At 48.3% G+C, this 16,252-nt stretch overlaps 1 protein-coding gene and 2 pseudogenes across 1 annotated transcript; all 3 read left to right on the top strand.

Moving 5' to 3' along the window:
- The first annotated feature begins 1,806 nt into the window (after positions 1 to 1,806).
- On the top strand, positions 1,807 to 8,865 carry LOC136470783 (ubiquitin carboxyl-terminal hydrolase 23-like; annotated as a pseudogene).
- Positions 8,866 to 10,250: 1,385 nt separating this feature from the next.
- LOC136475293 (protein POLAR LOCALIZATION DURING ASYMMETRIC DIVISION AND REDISTRIBUTION-like) lies at positions 10,251 to 11,826 on the top strand. The gene is made up of 3 exons (XM_066472842.1): positions 10,251 to 10,699; positions 10,788 to 11,179; positions 11,261 to 11,826. The coding sequence occupies exons 1-3, from the start codon at positions 10,333 to 10,335 to the stop codon at positions 11,663 to 11,665; spliced, it is 1,164 nt and encodes a 387-aa protein (XP_066328939.1). The 5' UTR covers positions 10,251 to 10,332; the 3' UTR covers positions 11,666 to 11,826.
- A 605-nt stretch (positions 11,827 to 12,431) lies between these two features.
- The window catches only part of LOC136475292 (protein STRICTOSIDINE SYNTHASE-LIKE 10-like), a 33,613-nt pseudogene continuing 29,792 nt past the window's right edge, over positions 12,432 to 16,252 (top strand).

Below are 16,252 nucleotides of genomic sequence, written 5' to 3'. Positions count from 1 at the left end.
CCCCGTTGTCCGCGTCGGCAAGTCCAAAACCACGTCCACCTGTTTGCCAAACCTAACACAGCATCTTCTAGAATAAAAATCATTCGGAAGGAGTTAACAAACTTTTTTTTACCAGAAGTGATTCTATAATGATTTGGTGAAGTGGTTTTTGAAAGCAAGCTGAAAAATAGCTTTAAAAATCACTTTTTAGCTACACAAAATCACTCCTGCCAAAGAATCAAGAGTAGGAGATAGACCGCACAGTCGGTGAGACAAGGCCAGAGAAGGTAGATCGGGCCCGTGCGGCAATGTTGAGCTAAAAACTAAAGTTTATCCTGAAGAATCTTTAAAGTCGTTTTTTAGCTACAGAAATCATTTCCCACGAAGCATCAAGAGCAGGAGAAGAGTCCGCATAGTAGGCGATACCAAGATCAGGAGCGATAGATCAAACCCGTGTGGCACCATTGAAGCTTGCAACCTATATTGCACGTCTTTTTGTGGGCAACATGTAAGCCCTGACTAAAAGTCAGTGGTGGCCAAATTAAAAAAAAAGTATCAGTTATCTTGAGGAAAGTATAACTCTCGCTTTATTTGAGAAAAAAGACAATAAATGTTTTTAGCCATAAAAAAATAGAAGGATCGACAGAGAAAATATAGCCTAATTGCCTAATGCAAACACAAACATGTGATCGTTGCACACACCGCAGACGGCGCCCGTGCTCCACCTCTCCCTCTCCCACGTGCCCGTGCTCCACCGAAGAGAAAGAAGACGGCGGCCGCGTTAGGGTTAGGGCTCCGGCGAGGTTAGGGATCTATCCTCGGCGGTTCTAGAAGGGGGTTCAGGGGAGGCGGGGCGCGACACGGCAGTGGTGCACGGGAGAGACGGCGGTGGGACGAAGCCACGGGAGAAGGAGGTTGGGCGGGGCCGACGGTGAAGGCGTCGCGGTGGAGCTCGCCGGCGCCCTGCTCTCGGATTAGGGTGGGCGGGGTCGAGAAACAGGGCGGGTTGAGTGTGGCGCGGCAAGGCAGCTCATCGCCGCCCGACGGTGGTGGGGGCGGGGGCTAGAACGAGGGGAGAGCTCGTCGGTGGCTTCCCTGGGTTTAGCGGAGGGCAGGGGAAGAGGGTGGAGGAGGAAAGGCTCAAGGAGGGAGCGTCGTGAGGAGGAAGAAGCCCCTCGCGCAAATCTTGTCCATTGCCTAATCTCCTCTAGTACCATAAATTTAAGGGACATGTGATGCTGTTGGGGAAGTGTTGAAATGCTCTTATCCCTTGGTTCTCGAGTCATGAATTCAAGTAACGTTTTTTTTTGTACTCACAGTCGCATGCGAACCTGCAAGGATTTTGGAAGAAGCTGTGCATGGTGTTCGATTATGCTAAAATATTAGAAGAGGAAAACTATATTCGATGGCTCAAACGTAGCTTTAAGCGAACAGTCTGGTCTACAAGTTCGCCAAGACGCCAACACAAAACCCAGTACCTGCCGCACGAGCACATGGCCGCCGCCCCCGTATCTTATACGCGGGCCCCATGACCAATGCTCCGCATTGGCTCATTCCCCTCGCTGGCATAATCGGGTCGTCCATCTGTCAGGCGCAGACCGAGTATAAACCCCAACCTCGTCCTCTTCCTAGCTCGCTCTCGCTCTCGCGCCCCAACCCCTTTCGGGCAACCTCCCCAACACCAATCAATCCGCGCAGCCCCAGTTCGATCGAGGCTAGCCGGTGGATTCAATCCCTGAAATTTGCCAAAATTCGAGAAACTTAACTGCTCCCAACCCGGCCGCCGATCCGGTCCAGCGCCGCTGCCCGCACGCAAAACCCTAGAGAATGGGCGAGACGTCGGCGGCGGCGGCGGCGGCGGCGATAGAGTTTGAGGAGCTGATGCGCCAGAGGATAGAGTTCCACGCCGCCGCCAAGCCCCTTGTCGTGGCCGTGCCGGAGGGGTTTCGATTGGCGAGGGGCCTCTTCACGGACGATGAGAGGCGAGTGGCGGCCGCGCGGAGCGGGCGACACGGCGGGAGGCTCCACATTGGGGAAAGCAGCGGGAGTGGGCTCGATCCGGAGGTCGTCGCCGGGAGAATCTTCCTACGGAAGATCGTGAGTGCGCACGACTCGTGGTTTCCCTGTCGCGGTCGGTTTGCGCTCGCTTAGTGGAGCTGCTGCTGCAGTTTAGTGGCTTTTTTTGGTTGGGTGATGGATCGTCATTCCTCTCTCGGAGTTGTCCACTTGTCCGTTTTGTTGTTCGGGAAGCTGCGATTTCTTCAACGTTGCCTGGTCCTTGCGGATGATGATTTGTCGTTTGTGCTCTGGATTTCCTGCATTTTATTCTACAATCCTACCGCATGAATCAGTTTTGGATTTCCTATCGCCATTTTTTTGTCCTTTTTGCGCTTTAAACTCGGGTCTCTTTACATGTTCTATTAGAGGCGATTCAACTGAAATTTATTGAGGGGCTATGCTCATTCGGTTAAACTAAACCATACCGAGTACCAGCTGAGAAAGCATTCAACTGAATCATGCGAGTGAAAACATTGATTCTAGGGGCTCTGCTCATTCGGTTCAACTGAATAATGCTGTGTATCAGCTGAGAAAGCATTCAACTGAATTATGCGAGTGAAAACATTTATTTTAGGCGCTCTGCTCGTTCGATTCAATGGAATCATGCAAATACCAATGCTGAGAAAACATTCAACTGAATCATGGGAGTGAAAGCATTTAGTTGAGGGGCTCCGCCCATTCAATTCAACTAAATCATGCGAGCGAATACATTTGTTTGAGGGGCTATGCGCATTCAATTCAACTGAATCATGTGAATGAGAATATTTATTTGGGGAGCTATGCTCATTCGGTTCAACTTAATCATGGGAGTGAAAACATTTATTTGAGGGGCTATGCCCATTCGATCCAACTGAATCATGCGAGTAAAAACATTTATTTGAGGGGCTATGCACAGTCAATTCAACTGAATCATGGGATGGAAGCTTTTATTTGAGGGCTATGCCCATTTGATCCAACTGAATTGTGCGAGTGAGAATTCACTGAGGTTGGTTGGTGTATGCAATGCAGGGGGCTGGCTTGCACAACGTCGGCAATACGTGCTACCTCAACTCGGTCCTACAATGCTTGACGTACACAGAGCCATTCGTAGCCTACCTAAAGAATGGCAAGCACAAGTCCTCATGTAAGCTTTCTGCCGCTTGCAACCAGACAATAGACACTCCACATATATGCATGGTGTTGCCTGCTGAGTGCTGACTCACTCTTTATTTTCGGATAACATTTTGTTGTGTATACCACTTTTTTACACAAGGTTTTGGGCTACATATATGATTTGGTTGTTATCGATACCTGATGATCACTTGATGATCAATAGAATATCTATTCTATACTACCTTCTTATCTACCAAAGATGTATATACCAGTGGACCAGTGGTATATAGGGAATTCGCCATCTCAGGCCTTTCTTTTGCCAAGTGCTACACTTCCTTTAGGACACAAATGTTGTTTCTGTGATTACTTTTAATTCAGTCTGTAACTTTTTATAGGTCATATTGCTGGATTCTGTGCATTGTGTGCTCTTCAGCACCATGTTCAGTTTGCTCTGCGGTCATTTGGGAAAATTCTGACACCATGGCTATTTGTCAACAACTTAAAATGTATCCTTTCATGTATAACCTAATTCAGCGGTTCCTATTCTTTTAAATTCTAAAATATAAAAAATCTACCTACATGCATTCAAAAATAGACGAGCGATTTTGTCATTTGGGACTCTACGAACTCCTCACTGAATTTAACACACAATTTGCATGACTTCCAAAAATTGACACCCGACATGCGAATTGTTTCAGTTTGGTGTTGTCCTCCCTTTTTCTCAATTTTCATCCTTTTCATTTTTGTTTTCTATTCCTGGCCATGTGTTCTTTCCCCCTTGCTCATTATTGACACCCGACACGCGAATTGTTTCAGTTTGGGTGTTTTCCTCCCTTTTTCTCAATTTTCATCCTTTTTCTTTTTGTTTTCCATTCCTGGCTGTGCGTTCTTTCCCCCCTTGCTCGTTCTATCACTTTTTGCATCCGGTCTCTCGAACAGAAGTGCGGCCACAGCCGCTAGCGTTCATGACCAGGAGGCCGATCGACGGATGTGGGCAGCTGGAACGTCATGTACAAATAGCATGATCCCATCCCTAGCACCAGTGGCGCGCGCACTTGCCTAACTCTAGTGGCGCCTGCGACACGGAGGCGCGAGCATAGTCAAGTTGAAGGCTGCAACGGAAGGGGGCTTTGGTGGTGGTCTACTCAGCGCCGGTGGCTGCGGAAGAGCCTCTGAGCCTAGTTGCCGTCGTGGAGCTTTGATGGCCGCAGTGGCCGAGAGGAGCGGGAACCACATTGAGAGAGACGGGCGAGAGTGAGTGGCTTGTGGGTAAGGCAGGGGCAGACTCAGAATTTTATGTTGGCTGGAAAATGAGGAGAAGAAAAGGTGAAAAAGAGAGAATAGCTTGAACTGAAAGAATTCACACGCTGGGTGTCAATTTTTGAAAGGCACACGAATATGTTGTCAAATTCAGTGAGGCGCGCGTTGAATCCAAGTAACAAAATCTCTGAATGAGCTAATGGTTATAGTGAAATCCTTAACTGCAAGGCAGGCATTTCTCGTAATTTCCGTTACTATAGGCAGGAAGATGCACATGAGTTAATGGTTAGCTTGCTTGAGTCAATGCACAAATGTTGCTTACCATCTGGTATAGCAAGTGAGTCACCAAGTGCTTATGAGAAGAGTCTAGTTCACAGAATATTTGGCGGCCGCTTAAAAAGTCAGGTATTGTTAATTGCATAATTACATTTGTACGAGTGATATCAAAGGAAGCTATATTCGTCATAAATGCTGACAAATGTTTATATACACATTGCAGGTGAGATGTACAAGGTGCTCCAACTGTTCAAACAAATTTGATCCTTTCCTGGATCTCAGTGTCGAAATTGGCAATGCCGCCACATTGATGAAAGCACTTTACAATTTTACCGAGGAGGAGCTATTAGATGGTGGGGAAAAGCACTACAACTGCCAGCAGTGCAAGGAGAAAGTTGTGGCAAAGAAAAGGTTTCTTATTGATAAGGCTCCTTATGTGTTGGCAATTCATTTGAAACGCTTTAGTCCTTTCAACCCTCTTCAAAAGATTGACAAAAATGTTGATTTTCGAACAACTTTGAACTTGAAGCCATTTGTCACCAATTCAGAAGTGAGTTATTACTTTTCTGGAAGTAGAAGTGTAGTAGCTTTTCATAGTATAGTTTTGTATTTGTGTTAGTTTGTTTATGTATTGCCCACACCCATTTTTTGTGTAGGGTATGGATTTGAAATATAATCTCTATGGTGTTTTGGTTCATGCTGGTCGGAATACACAGTCAGGTCATTATCATTGCTTCATCCGGACGTCTAGTGGGTTGTGGCACAATCTTGATGATAACCAGGTTGCAATTCCGATCCTTCTATAGATTTAACCTATTTGACTTGGTGTTGATCCATGCTGTGGGTTTTTTATTCTGACCAGTGGCACCTCATGCATTTTTGTTCTTTCTCTTTCCTAAAATATCATCTTTATTCGTCTTCTGCATACCTCCATCAAAAATATCTTGTCCTGTCAGTTAAATAAAGGTTCAAAATGCGTCTCACGAAATTTATATACTTTGGTGGTCCCTACTCACTAGAACTTGCCTCAGTACAATTTCTATTGTCAATATAGTAGTAAGTAGTTCCATGCTGTGCTTATGCCAATGGTTTTGCATCATTGCTTAATGTAACCTCTTGTTTTTATCATACACATGTCAGAGACCTCGTTTTGTATCACTGTTTTGTACAAGGGCCTGCTTTTTGAAGTGGTTTGGGTTGTGGGTGGCTTTGAATGGGGTGTCTGTATGGCCAAAAGAGGGAAACGAGATTTTTGCTCTGTTTGGTACCGTGGTTGTTCCCAATGATTATTATTGGTGTGCTTAAGTTATTGCAGTACCTTATGTGCATCAGCGGCATGCTTTATTTGAATTATGCTCTTTGCCCCTTTTGTTGATTATTTGTGGATACTTCTAGGTTTGCCAAGTCCGTGAGCAAGATGTACTAAAGCAGAAAGCATACATACTATTTTATGTGCGTGAAAGAGTGAGGAGCTCCGTAATTCATAAAGATAATGGTGCTTCCAGTTTGTCAGAAAAGGAAATGTTTTCTGAGAAGATTGCATGTATGAATGGTGTAATTCAAAATGCTTTAGTGGAGAAAACATTGGATTTTTCCCTAATTACTAAAGTAGATACAAAGTTGCAGATGCAGAACCCAGACAAGGGCCAGCCCAGTGATATTAGTGCAGTTTCTCGTGACCAGTGTTCAAATGAACATAGCAACATTGAAGATGTTAAAGCTTCAACGTCTCAAAACAATGCACCTGTACAGAAAGTCCCATGCACACTCCCAGATAGTGCTGATGCCTTGTCCACTAAAGAAGAGCAAATAACACAGTGTGTTCAGAGGGATATAATTTCTCTAGGACAGCCTGAGGTTTGTATTCCTGATATGAAGACACAGAAGCTGAATCTAGATAATGATCAGCCCAGCCATATTAATACCACCATCTCACAGGACCTGTGTTCAAATGAACATGGAAGCACTGAGGTTACTAAAGATTTAACATCCCAAAACAACAAGCTAGTACAGAAAGCCATATGCACAGATCCAGATGGTACTGCTACATTGTACTCCAAACCAGAGCAAATAACACCAGCTAATCAAATGGAGACAACACCTATAGGACAGCCTGATGCTTGTATTCCCTATGATGCAAGCTCTGATTAGAATGCATATGAGAAGCCATTGCAGGACGTGCCACTAGAATCTGATAGTGCACTCGTTAATTCAGGCAAAGACATCCTTAATTCTGCTTTGCAGTTATGCAATGGTGTTGATGGATTATTGGGGGCAAACGAGCAGGCTAATGAACCTCGAACATATGCATTTTGCAAACCCACTCCTAATAGTGATGCAACAACAATTGCACAAGCCATCCCAACTAAGGTAACCCTGTGATGTTTCCGTTGTTGCTTCTTGATCCTTTCCATACTTTTTGGGTTTTCATTACTTTATATTGACTCTAGCTCTTGCAAACATGGTAAGGTTACTGCTGTTTCTAGTGGAACAATATCCGGCAACAAAGATTCAACTAGTAATGATGAAGCTAAAGGACTAGTTGTGAAGGAGCTTTCTGTGAAAAAAATTTGATGATAAAGTAAAAGGAGAGGAGCAGATAATTGTTACAAGCCCTGCCATTACATATTTTCCTTGCAATGCTATGGACCAATATTCAATGCATGCACACATGTAAGTCAACCTGCTGAAGACAATGTTTCCTCCTATTTAGCAAGTGGTGTGTCATGCATTCGCTGCTGTTCTATTCATGGTAAAAAAGAGAGTTTATCATTGATATTTCTATGTGCTTATTTTATTAAATAAATTTGGCAAACTTCCTTGCAGAATAACTCACTAGACACTGCACATGTTAACCTTGAAAAGAAAATCTGTTCTGAAGACGCTGCACATGTGGCCAGCTCCGAAGATTGTGTGCAGGTGATGTGCTCTAAAAACTCTGTGCAGGTGGTAGGCAAGGATCCATGTCATGGAAGTCTGCATAAAAACATGAAAATCAAGTCAAAGAAGCATGTGAAACATCCAGTTGTCAACTTGTGTTTTGGGTCCAAACAACTGTTGTTGGCGTCCCTGAAACCGCCTAAGAAAAAGAAACACAAGAGAACCAGAAGGCGATCCACATCTTCTGCGGACACTGAAAGTATTGCTAATGATCAACAGACATCAACATCAGAAACTGTTCTTACTAGTGGCATATCGCATAAATCCCATAAACGGAAACGCTGTCGTAACAGTGCAAGCTCTGAAGATTCTGTTCAGATGTATGGCAAGAAACAAAACCTTGGACACTCCTGTGCTGTTGAACTTACCATGGACAAGAAGGGCAGCAAGGATGCAACACTTGCTGGTGCTGAGCTAGCAAGTTTATACCCTAGATCTATGTTAAATCCTGATTCAGGAAAATGTGAGGGTAGAGATGAGAAAGGCTCCTGGCATTTTAATCTCCTCACAAGGGGTTTAAGAGGTTAGTTTGTAACACTTCCCTGAGTCCATGCATATGTGCAGCCCCACAGAAATGTACTAAATTTATTGAACAAAATAACAAATATATCTTATCATTTCCAGTTCCACGGTGGAGTGATGATGACATGGCAAATAACACGGCAACAGAGCTGCAATGTTCCAATTCCACCAGCATTGGTTACATCTTAGATAAATGGTAAGTTGAATAAATTTAGTACCAGGTGCCAATAAGTCTTATGATTCATTTCATCTTGATGGTGATGCATGAGTTCTCTTTGCTAACATCGATGGTACTGGCTCTGGATGCTTTTATCTCAACCACCTGTATTATAGGTTTAAAACTTCAGTATAGGTTTAAAACATATGCTCAGCATTGTTCTGCCTTTCAAAGTGGCTTTTAGTTGATGAGACGAATGTTGATAGACCACATATTTTCTTGGGGTGTTTATTTTATGTTTCCCTGTTATGGTTGTCGTTGTTTGATGTTCAAATGTTTTGAGATTAAGACTTTTGAGTTTCTGGTTTTTGGATTGTACAACTTTTTTGTTGAGACACTCATGTCATCTCATTTCTAGGGATGAGGAGTATGACCGCGGAAAGAGGAAGAAGGTGAGGAAATCCATGCGAGACTTCAGTGGGCCGAACCCTTTCCAAGAGGCGGAAAACACTAGATCCCGGCAGCGGAGAAGATTACAAGCTGGCCAGGCCAGGTCTGGACACCAGCCTCTCAGGATATGATACTGTAGAAGCAGGTCGTTGTTGTATCCATCATTTTTGCAATTAGGTTTCCTCTTTCTTTGTTTCTTTTATTTTCTGGTGTGTGTCATCGAAGAGCTTGGACAGATCAGATCAATGAACCTTTCGTAGTGGAGAAACGCTGTGAAAACTCGTTTGTTCTGTTCCAGTTCCTCTAACCAGCTCTCTTTTTGCACTTGTGTTGATACATTTGCATCGATCTGGTCCGCAGGAAAACAGCTACAGCATTCAGATACAAGAAAATGAATTGGAAATTTTGAAAACAGTATACATTTGGATGGGCGAGGTTTAGTTGAACTTTGTAAACGAGTTGTGGGGTGTATCGGTACATGTGTTGAAGCCTTGAAGCTGAAGAGGAACGTGTTGTGCAGTTCAAAAATGATCACATGTTTAATGGCAATTACACAATGCAACGACCAGCATGATCCGGTTGAGCTGAGCACTCCCGCCAAGCAGTATCGCTTGGGACTCCAGGAGGACGGTGAGGGCACAAGGCCGGACGGCCGGACGACCAATTTAAGGTGGCTCACGCGTTACCTCTGACCGTTGGAGCGAGAGCGCGCGCCCCCAACCACCACCACGCCCGCATCACTCCCTCCCTTCCCTGATCCCATCCAATCCTCGACTCGCACCTTCACTCTGTTCTGGCTTTGCATGTACGGAGTACTAGTGTAGAGTATGCCTACCATTTCACAACATACGTACAGTACTGTACTCCGTACTCCTGAACGCCAAACCGGCAATTCGAACCCCTGAACGCCGTCGTCCAGCACGCACCGACACGCATGCATGCGCGGCGACGCCGGTCAGAGCCAGACGGACCACACACTGTCGGAGCCAACGGGATCGGGAATTCGAAGGATCCCGGCGGCGAGCCGGCGACATCGACGACGGCGGTTGGTAGCGCCGTAAATGAATACGGATGCTCCTACTGCTATAGTCTACGCGCGCAATTATACGGAGAACCAACCATCCATCGCCTCATTTACACGGCCGCAAATGCCTCTCCGACTGTTCGAATTCCACGCGCGTCAACATAAGCTTGTTTAGATTGAGGTTAGAAATCAGTATTTGATACTGTAGCACTTTCGTTTGTATTTGATAATTATTGTCCTATCATGGGCTAACTAGGCTCAAAAGATTCGTCTCGTAATTTACAATCAAACTGTGTAATTAGTTATTTTTTTATCTATATTTAATACTCCATGCATATGTCTAAAAATTTTATGTGACGAAGAGAGAGTGAAAAAAGTTGCAATCTAAACAAGACCATAATCCCCCATCAACCATGACCATGATTGCCGCCCTCTATAAATACACCCGCCGCGCCGCACGCCTCCATCCATTCCCGAGACGAGACGCATCGGATCCTCCTGGGGATACTGGCCGACGTCGAATCGCCTCTGCTGCTGCTCCAGCGAGCAGCGAGCCACTGCAACTCCATCACCGATGTCAGCGGATGGAACCACCACGGCGCCGGCGCCACCGCGCATGTCGGCCTCGTCGCCTCCCACCGTCGGGACGCTCCTCACCAGGGCCTCCGCGGCCCGCGACCGCGGGTGCTCCTCGCCGCGGTCGCTGCTGTCGCGCATCCTCCACAGGGGCCGCGGCGGCGCCGGGTTTGGATGCCGCATCCGCCTCCTCCCGCGCTACTGCGCCAGCGGCGCGGCGGCCAAGGAGGACGCCATCGCCCCCGCTGGAACCGCCGAAGCCGCGAAGGAGGAGGAGGGAGAGCCGCCAGAAGTGATGGGGCCTTTTGCGGTGGTGGCATCCCAGCCGGCGCCTCGCGAGCCCGGGTCCCCTCGGACTTCTCTTGGTACGTGTGCGCGCGCGTTTGTCCACGGTAACCCCTGTGCATTGCATGGTCAAGTGGTGACGACGCTTCACGGTTGTGTATGTTGCAGGGAAGGACGCGCTGCCGGCGAGCCTGGGCCTGGGCGCCAGCCTGGTGCTGCTGCTGTCCAAGAGCGCGGCGGAGCTGACCAGGATGGCGGAGCTGCGCGCCCAGATGGAGCGCCTGCTCCTCGACGCCAGGGCGGACGTGCGGAGCTGCAACGGCCGACCCAGCGCCTCCGGCGATCGCACAGACTGCGCCAGCGTCGTCAAGGGCCCCGTCACCTGCGCTGGCAGCGATGGTTCGGGCGCGGGCACGGCCGCCCCGGCGAGCCGTGGGGTGAGCGAAGCTGACGGGCGCCGGGATATGGACCGGATGGAAGCCGAGCTTGAGGCGGAGCTGTCGCGCTTGCAGTTGCAGCGAGCCTCGGACGACGAGGACAGTCGTGATGATCAGCTCGAGGTTGGTAGCGCGCGGTGAAAACTGCGCTTCGTTCGCCCATGACCATGTGCTCTGTTCTGATCGAGTGACTGATCCTCCCAGGTGCTGGCGGGGCCGAAGAGCAGCGCCTCCTCGAGGAGCCACTCGACGATCTGCTCCGACTCCGACAACGACGACGGAGAAACAGACAACGGCGGAGGCGGCGACGAGAGACAGGACCGCTACGACGAAGAGGAGGAGGAGGAGGAGGAGGAGGAGGACAACGAGCGCGACGCTGATGAGGGGAACGAGATCAAGAGCCCGCCCCACGGCGGCGTGTCGGCCCGCGAGCTGGAGCGGAGGCTGCACCAGCTGCTGCAGTCGCGGCACGAGGCGAGGATCGCGGAGCTGGAGTCGGCGCTGGAGCGCGCGCGGCGGAAGCTGCGGGAGACGGAGCGCGAGGCGTGTCGGTGGCGCGACACCGCCAAGCTCGCCACCCGCTTCGCCGACGAGTCGAGGCTCAGGTAGGAGTCGGACACCAAGCAGAAGAGAACCCACCGTCGCCGCACGCCCGTGCCCACGGACCGATCGATCTGCTGCTCGTCCTTCATGCGCCGCCTGAGTAGTTCGCAAATCCCAACGCATTTCGCGAGAAATTTATGCTGAACGTTAACGCATGCGCACAGATCGAGATGGTGCTATGCACAGTGGATTTCGGATGGTTGCGGATCATTCATCAGTGTTGAGAGAGAATAAGTTCAAGCTGAAAAAAGCCAGGAAGTGACCAGCCGAACGCCATGAAACTTCCTTCGTCAACTTTTGGATTCAAACTGTACTGAACGACCGATCAATTCCAGTCGCGCTAGAGGCATTGATGTATCCATCCAAAACTTCCAGCGTTTTGACCTACCAGCGTTTTGACCACAACAAAACGATTAGCACATGAAGTTCTTGCTTGAATTACTAATAACGTACCAAAGTCTGTAAATCGAGTCCAATAATTCGAGGTCACCTTCCGTTCTTCCGTCTGGAACATGTACACAGCCCAATGAAAAAACGGAGTTACGGCCACCAAACCGACTCCGACAATCCGAACGTCCGAGACCACCGAGTCCGAGTCCATTGCCCGATTCGATTCGTAAAGAAGCTTCTCCAGCCAGGCCAATAAAAGGAGGCGGCACCCTGCGCTTCTCTCCACCAAAGTACCAAACCAGAGCCACCGTTCGCAAAGCCTTCAGCGAAGCCCACGACGCGAACACCGTCTGCCGCTGCGCCCGTGTAAATCCAAGAAATCATGGCGATCCACAAGCTTGCTCGGACATTGGCGATCTTGTGCCTCGCCGTCCTGCTGCTGCTCCTGCCGTGCGCGGCTCGCCCCATTTCCGAAATGAGCACCATCGATGGCACCGGAGCAAGCACCTGCCACTTCGTGGATCGATGCTGCGCGGCCCGGAGAGCGTGGCCTTCGACGGCGCGGGCGCCGGCCCTTACAGCGGCGTCTCCGACGGGCGCGTCCTTAAATGGAACGGGTTCGCGCGCGGGTGGTAGACGTACGCGTACAGCCCGGGCTACGACGCCGAGGCCTGCACCGCGTCCAGGGCTCGGCCGGCGGAGCTCACCGAGAGCAGGTGCGGCCGCCCGCTGGGCCTGCGGTTCCATCACCGGTCGGGTAACCTTTACATCGCGGACGCGTACAAGGGGCTGATGCGCGTCGGCCCGTGCGGCGGCGAGGCCACGGTGCTGGCCGCGGAGGCCGACGGCGTGCCGCTCCGCTTCACCAATGGTGTCGACGTGGATCAGGTCACCGGGGACGTGTTCTTCACGGACAGCAGTATGAACTACCCGCGGTCGCAGCACGAGAGGGTGACCGCCACCGGAGACTCGTCCGGCCGCCTCATGAAGTACGACCCCAAGACGGGCCAAGTCACCGTGCTGCAGGCCGGCATCACGTACCCCAATGGCCTCGCCATTAGCGCTGATAGGACAGACCTCGTGGTCGCGCTCACCGGGCCATGCAAGCTGCTCAGGTACTGGATCGAGGGTCCCAAGGCGGGCACGTCTGAGCTCCTCGCAGACTCGCCGGGCTACCCTGACAATGTTGTTAGATCGATCTCTAATCCTGGACCCAACGGCCCAGTTAGGTCTTTGATTCGTGCCCTGATCGGGACGCTCAGCCTATCATGGCTGGAGGGCCCCTGTTACCCTGCGTTATAAAAAGAGGTGGGGGCCGACGGCTCTAATCACGAGGTTGGTCTGAGCCGAGCTCCCCATCGATAAACCCTAAACCCGATCTAAGTGAGGGGCGCAGTCAGTGACGGGAAGTACCTCCACCACTGCACTGCGCCGCCGTCGATCTTCACCGCCGGCACCGCATCTCCGACCCGTCTTCCCCGCTCGTCGCTGCCCGCGCGCAGACTTCACCAACGAACCCAATGGCGGCCTCTGGATCATCCCCTCCGCGGTGTTAGATTCGTCAGCCCTCATCCACCCCTCTCTGTTTCTCTCTCGTTGCATTAGAACGTGTTCTAGGTCTTTGATTCATCAAGCACCCTAGCTAGATCTACTCCTAGTGATTCTATAAGTATAACAATGGTATCAAAGACACCGTTTTCTAGGGTTTTAGATCTAGAACGGGTAAACCAATTAGAAAAGGAAAAGAAGGTTAGATCCAGTGTGGATCTAACAAGAACAGATGGTTTGGTTTAACCTTAACCCTAACTGGGTTAAGGAAATGAGAAAAGAAGAGGGTTTATCCTAACCCAAACCCTAACTGGGTAAAAGAAAGACAAGGAGAGCTCAGCACGCGATGTCGAACCCTAAAACGTAGAGTCTGTAACACCCCGGGTGTTTAAAATACTAAAACTTGCCATGACATCATATCCATTGCAAAGCATTTGGACATATTGAAAACTTGGATATGCAATTACTAAAACAAGTTTACTTAATGTTGTATGTGTTGAATTGTGTTGTTTGAATCAAGTTTGAAATACTTGTATTGTTTTGAAATTTTGAAAACCCTGATTTTCAGCATTTAAATCCTACCGTGAAAATCCATTTCAAAATCTAAGCATATTTTGGGATTGAGCCCAAAAGGAAAAGTGTAGAGCTTGACAAGTTATACAAAGTTTGTTTTTGGAGTTTTTCAAGTTGTTTAGAAAAATTTTGAGTAATTCAAAAAGGCGTAATTCGTTAAATTTCCCTATTCAAATTCAAAAGTTCATTTCAAAATCTAGACCGAATTAGGAGATGGTTATAAAAGCAAAGTTGAAGAACTTTTGATTTTGAACAACTTTTATTTTTGGAGATTTTTGAGTTGTTATGAAAATTTGAGAGTAATTTGTGAAATTTGGCGAATGGCAAACTTGTAATTATTGTGAACAGTGTTCACCGCTTGCGCTACACCGCCGGCGAGCTTCGGCTTGCTTCCAGTCGCGCGCGTGGCCGTCTGGGCGTCGCGTTGGCGCGCTGAAGGCTTCGTCGTGGCTTCCTTGCGCTTCCTTGGCCGCCCTATAAAGCTCTGGAGCCGCCGCCGTTCTTCTTTCTTCGTCCTCTGTTTTTCCCGTCGCCACTGCTCCATCTCCGGCGAGCCCGTGCCGTCGTTGTCATGCTCCACCGTCGCTGTTAAGCTAGTTCTAGCTCCGCCTAAACCTTGTGCGTCCATCTGACCCACCAATTTGGCTTGTCTTCACCGGGAACTCGAGTTTCATCGCATTCTTCCTCGCGGTCGGTAACCTCACCGTCGCATGCGCCTCTCCGTGGCCAGAGCCCGTCGGTGAGTCGTTGCCCTTGATTGGTGTACCTTTGGCTTCGTCTCGATGCCGTAGTGCTCATTTCATTGTTGCTTGGCTGTTTTGTCCACTGCAGTCGCCGGCACACCGTCACCGATGCTCCTTGCTCCGCCGCCGTTGCTGTTCACGTCGACCCGCGTCTACGCTGCTTCTCCAGCCTTGCTTTCTGCTCCGTAGTGTTCGTGGTGAGCTCCTGATGCTTCCTGTGCCCTTTGATTAACTGCTACCGTACTCCTGTCGCCGGCGTAACGTCGCCGAGCCACCGCGTCCGCCATGGCCGACGCCAAGCTTGTAACTCGTAGTAATTCGTCTAGCTAGTGCCTTCAGTTGATGCGCTGTGATGATGTGGTCATTTTAGTACCATGACCGTCGCCTTTGGACTCACCGTCGGTGAGTTTGCGCCGGTCAGCGCCGTCGTCGTCGTAGTCAACACGCGAGAGGTAGGTGATGACATGTGGGGTCCGATGTCAGTGACTCAGCGTTCAAATGGATTTTTCTATTTTCAGATTTGAATGAATAGTGTCTGTTTTTGTTATTTTTGTGTAGATTTATTTAGAGCTCCAAAAATTATGAAAATTTTTGTGTGACTTCTCTGAGATGTATAGTATTTAACAAAAATTTGAAATATTGATTTTTAGTATTTTTGGGGTATGATAAAAATTGCTCAATTAATTAATAAATGACTTTCCATAATTTTTCTAGGCTTATTTACTTGTCCAAAAATTATGAAATTTGTTTTGCCACTTAGTTATCATGTAATGAACATTTACTAAAATTTTGAGCTCAATTAGACTAAGTTGATTTATTTCATAATTTTAATTAAATAATTAATTCATAAAAGCAAATAGTAACCTTTAGTGATTTAGGTTTTGTTTGTAATTTTGGATTGAGTGATGACCTTGGATCATTAGTTGATAATGATTCTTGGCAATTGATTGGGTGTTGCGAAAAAGGTTTGATTAGTTTGACTTGCAACTGTACCGCGAAGGAAAGTTGTATTCAACTTGTTAATTTTTGTATCCATCATCGAGCATCATGTTTCATATTCCACATCATGTTAAACATGGCATTGTTATTACATGTAGTAAACGAAGGTGAACACGTGGTAGTTAATCAAGTTGTCGGGGAGGTTGATCCGTCTGTTGAGGTCGGATCGAATACTTGTGTGACGTCGCAGGAATCGGACTTTTCCGTCAACGAAGGCAAGCCCCAGATGCATACAACCCTACCTTGTGTTTTACAAATTAATTTCGCTTTTGCTTTCCGTTACTGCATTAAGTGATTAGGAGTTAAGTAAAAGCCTAATTGGTGCATTACCACCCTTGTT

The sequence above is a fragment of the Miscanthus floridulus genome, chromosome 8 (assembly GCF_019320115.1).
Source record: "Miscanthus floridulus cultivar M001 chromosome 8, ASM1932011v1, whole genome shotgun sequence".
In the NCBI taxonomy this organism is placed as follows: Eukaryota; Viridiplantae; Streptophyta; class Magnoliopsida; order Poales; family Poaceae; genus Miscanthus; species Miscanthus floridulus.
Note: the sequence above shows the minus strand (reverse complement) of the source record. Positions and strands in the feature narration are given on the sequence as shown.

What these genes read in the sequence shown, in the direction of transcription:
- LOC136475293 (XM_066472842.1), top strand. Translation starts at nt 10,333, where the DNA reads ATGTCAGCGGATGGAACCACCACGGCGCCGGCGCCACCGCGCATGTCG. An exon ending in GTCCCCTCGGACTTCTCTTG is followed by an intron (nt 10,700 to 10,787) that starts GTACGTGTGCGC and finishes TGTATGTTGCAG; the next exon opens with GGAAGGACGCGCTGCCGGCG. An exon ending in GTCGTGATGATCAGCTCGAG is followed by an intron (nt 11,180 to 11,260) that starts GTTGGTAGCGCG and finishes TGATCCTCCCAG; the next exon opens with GTGCTGGCGGGGCCGAAGAG.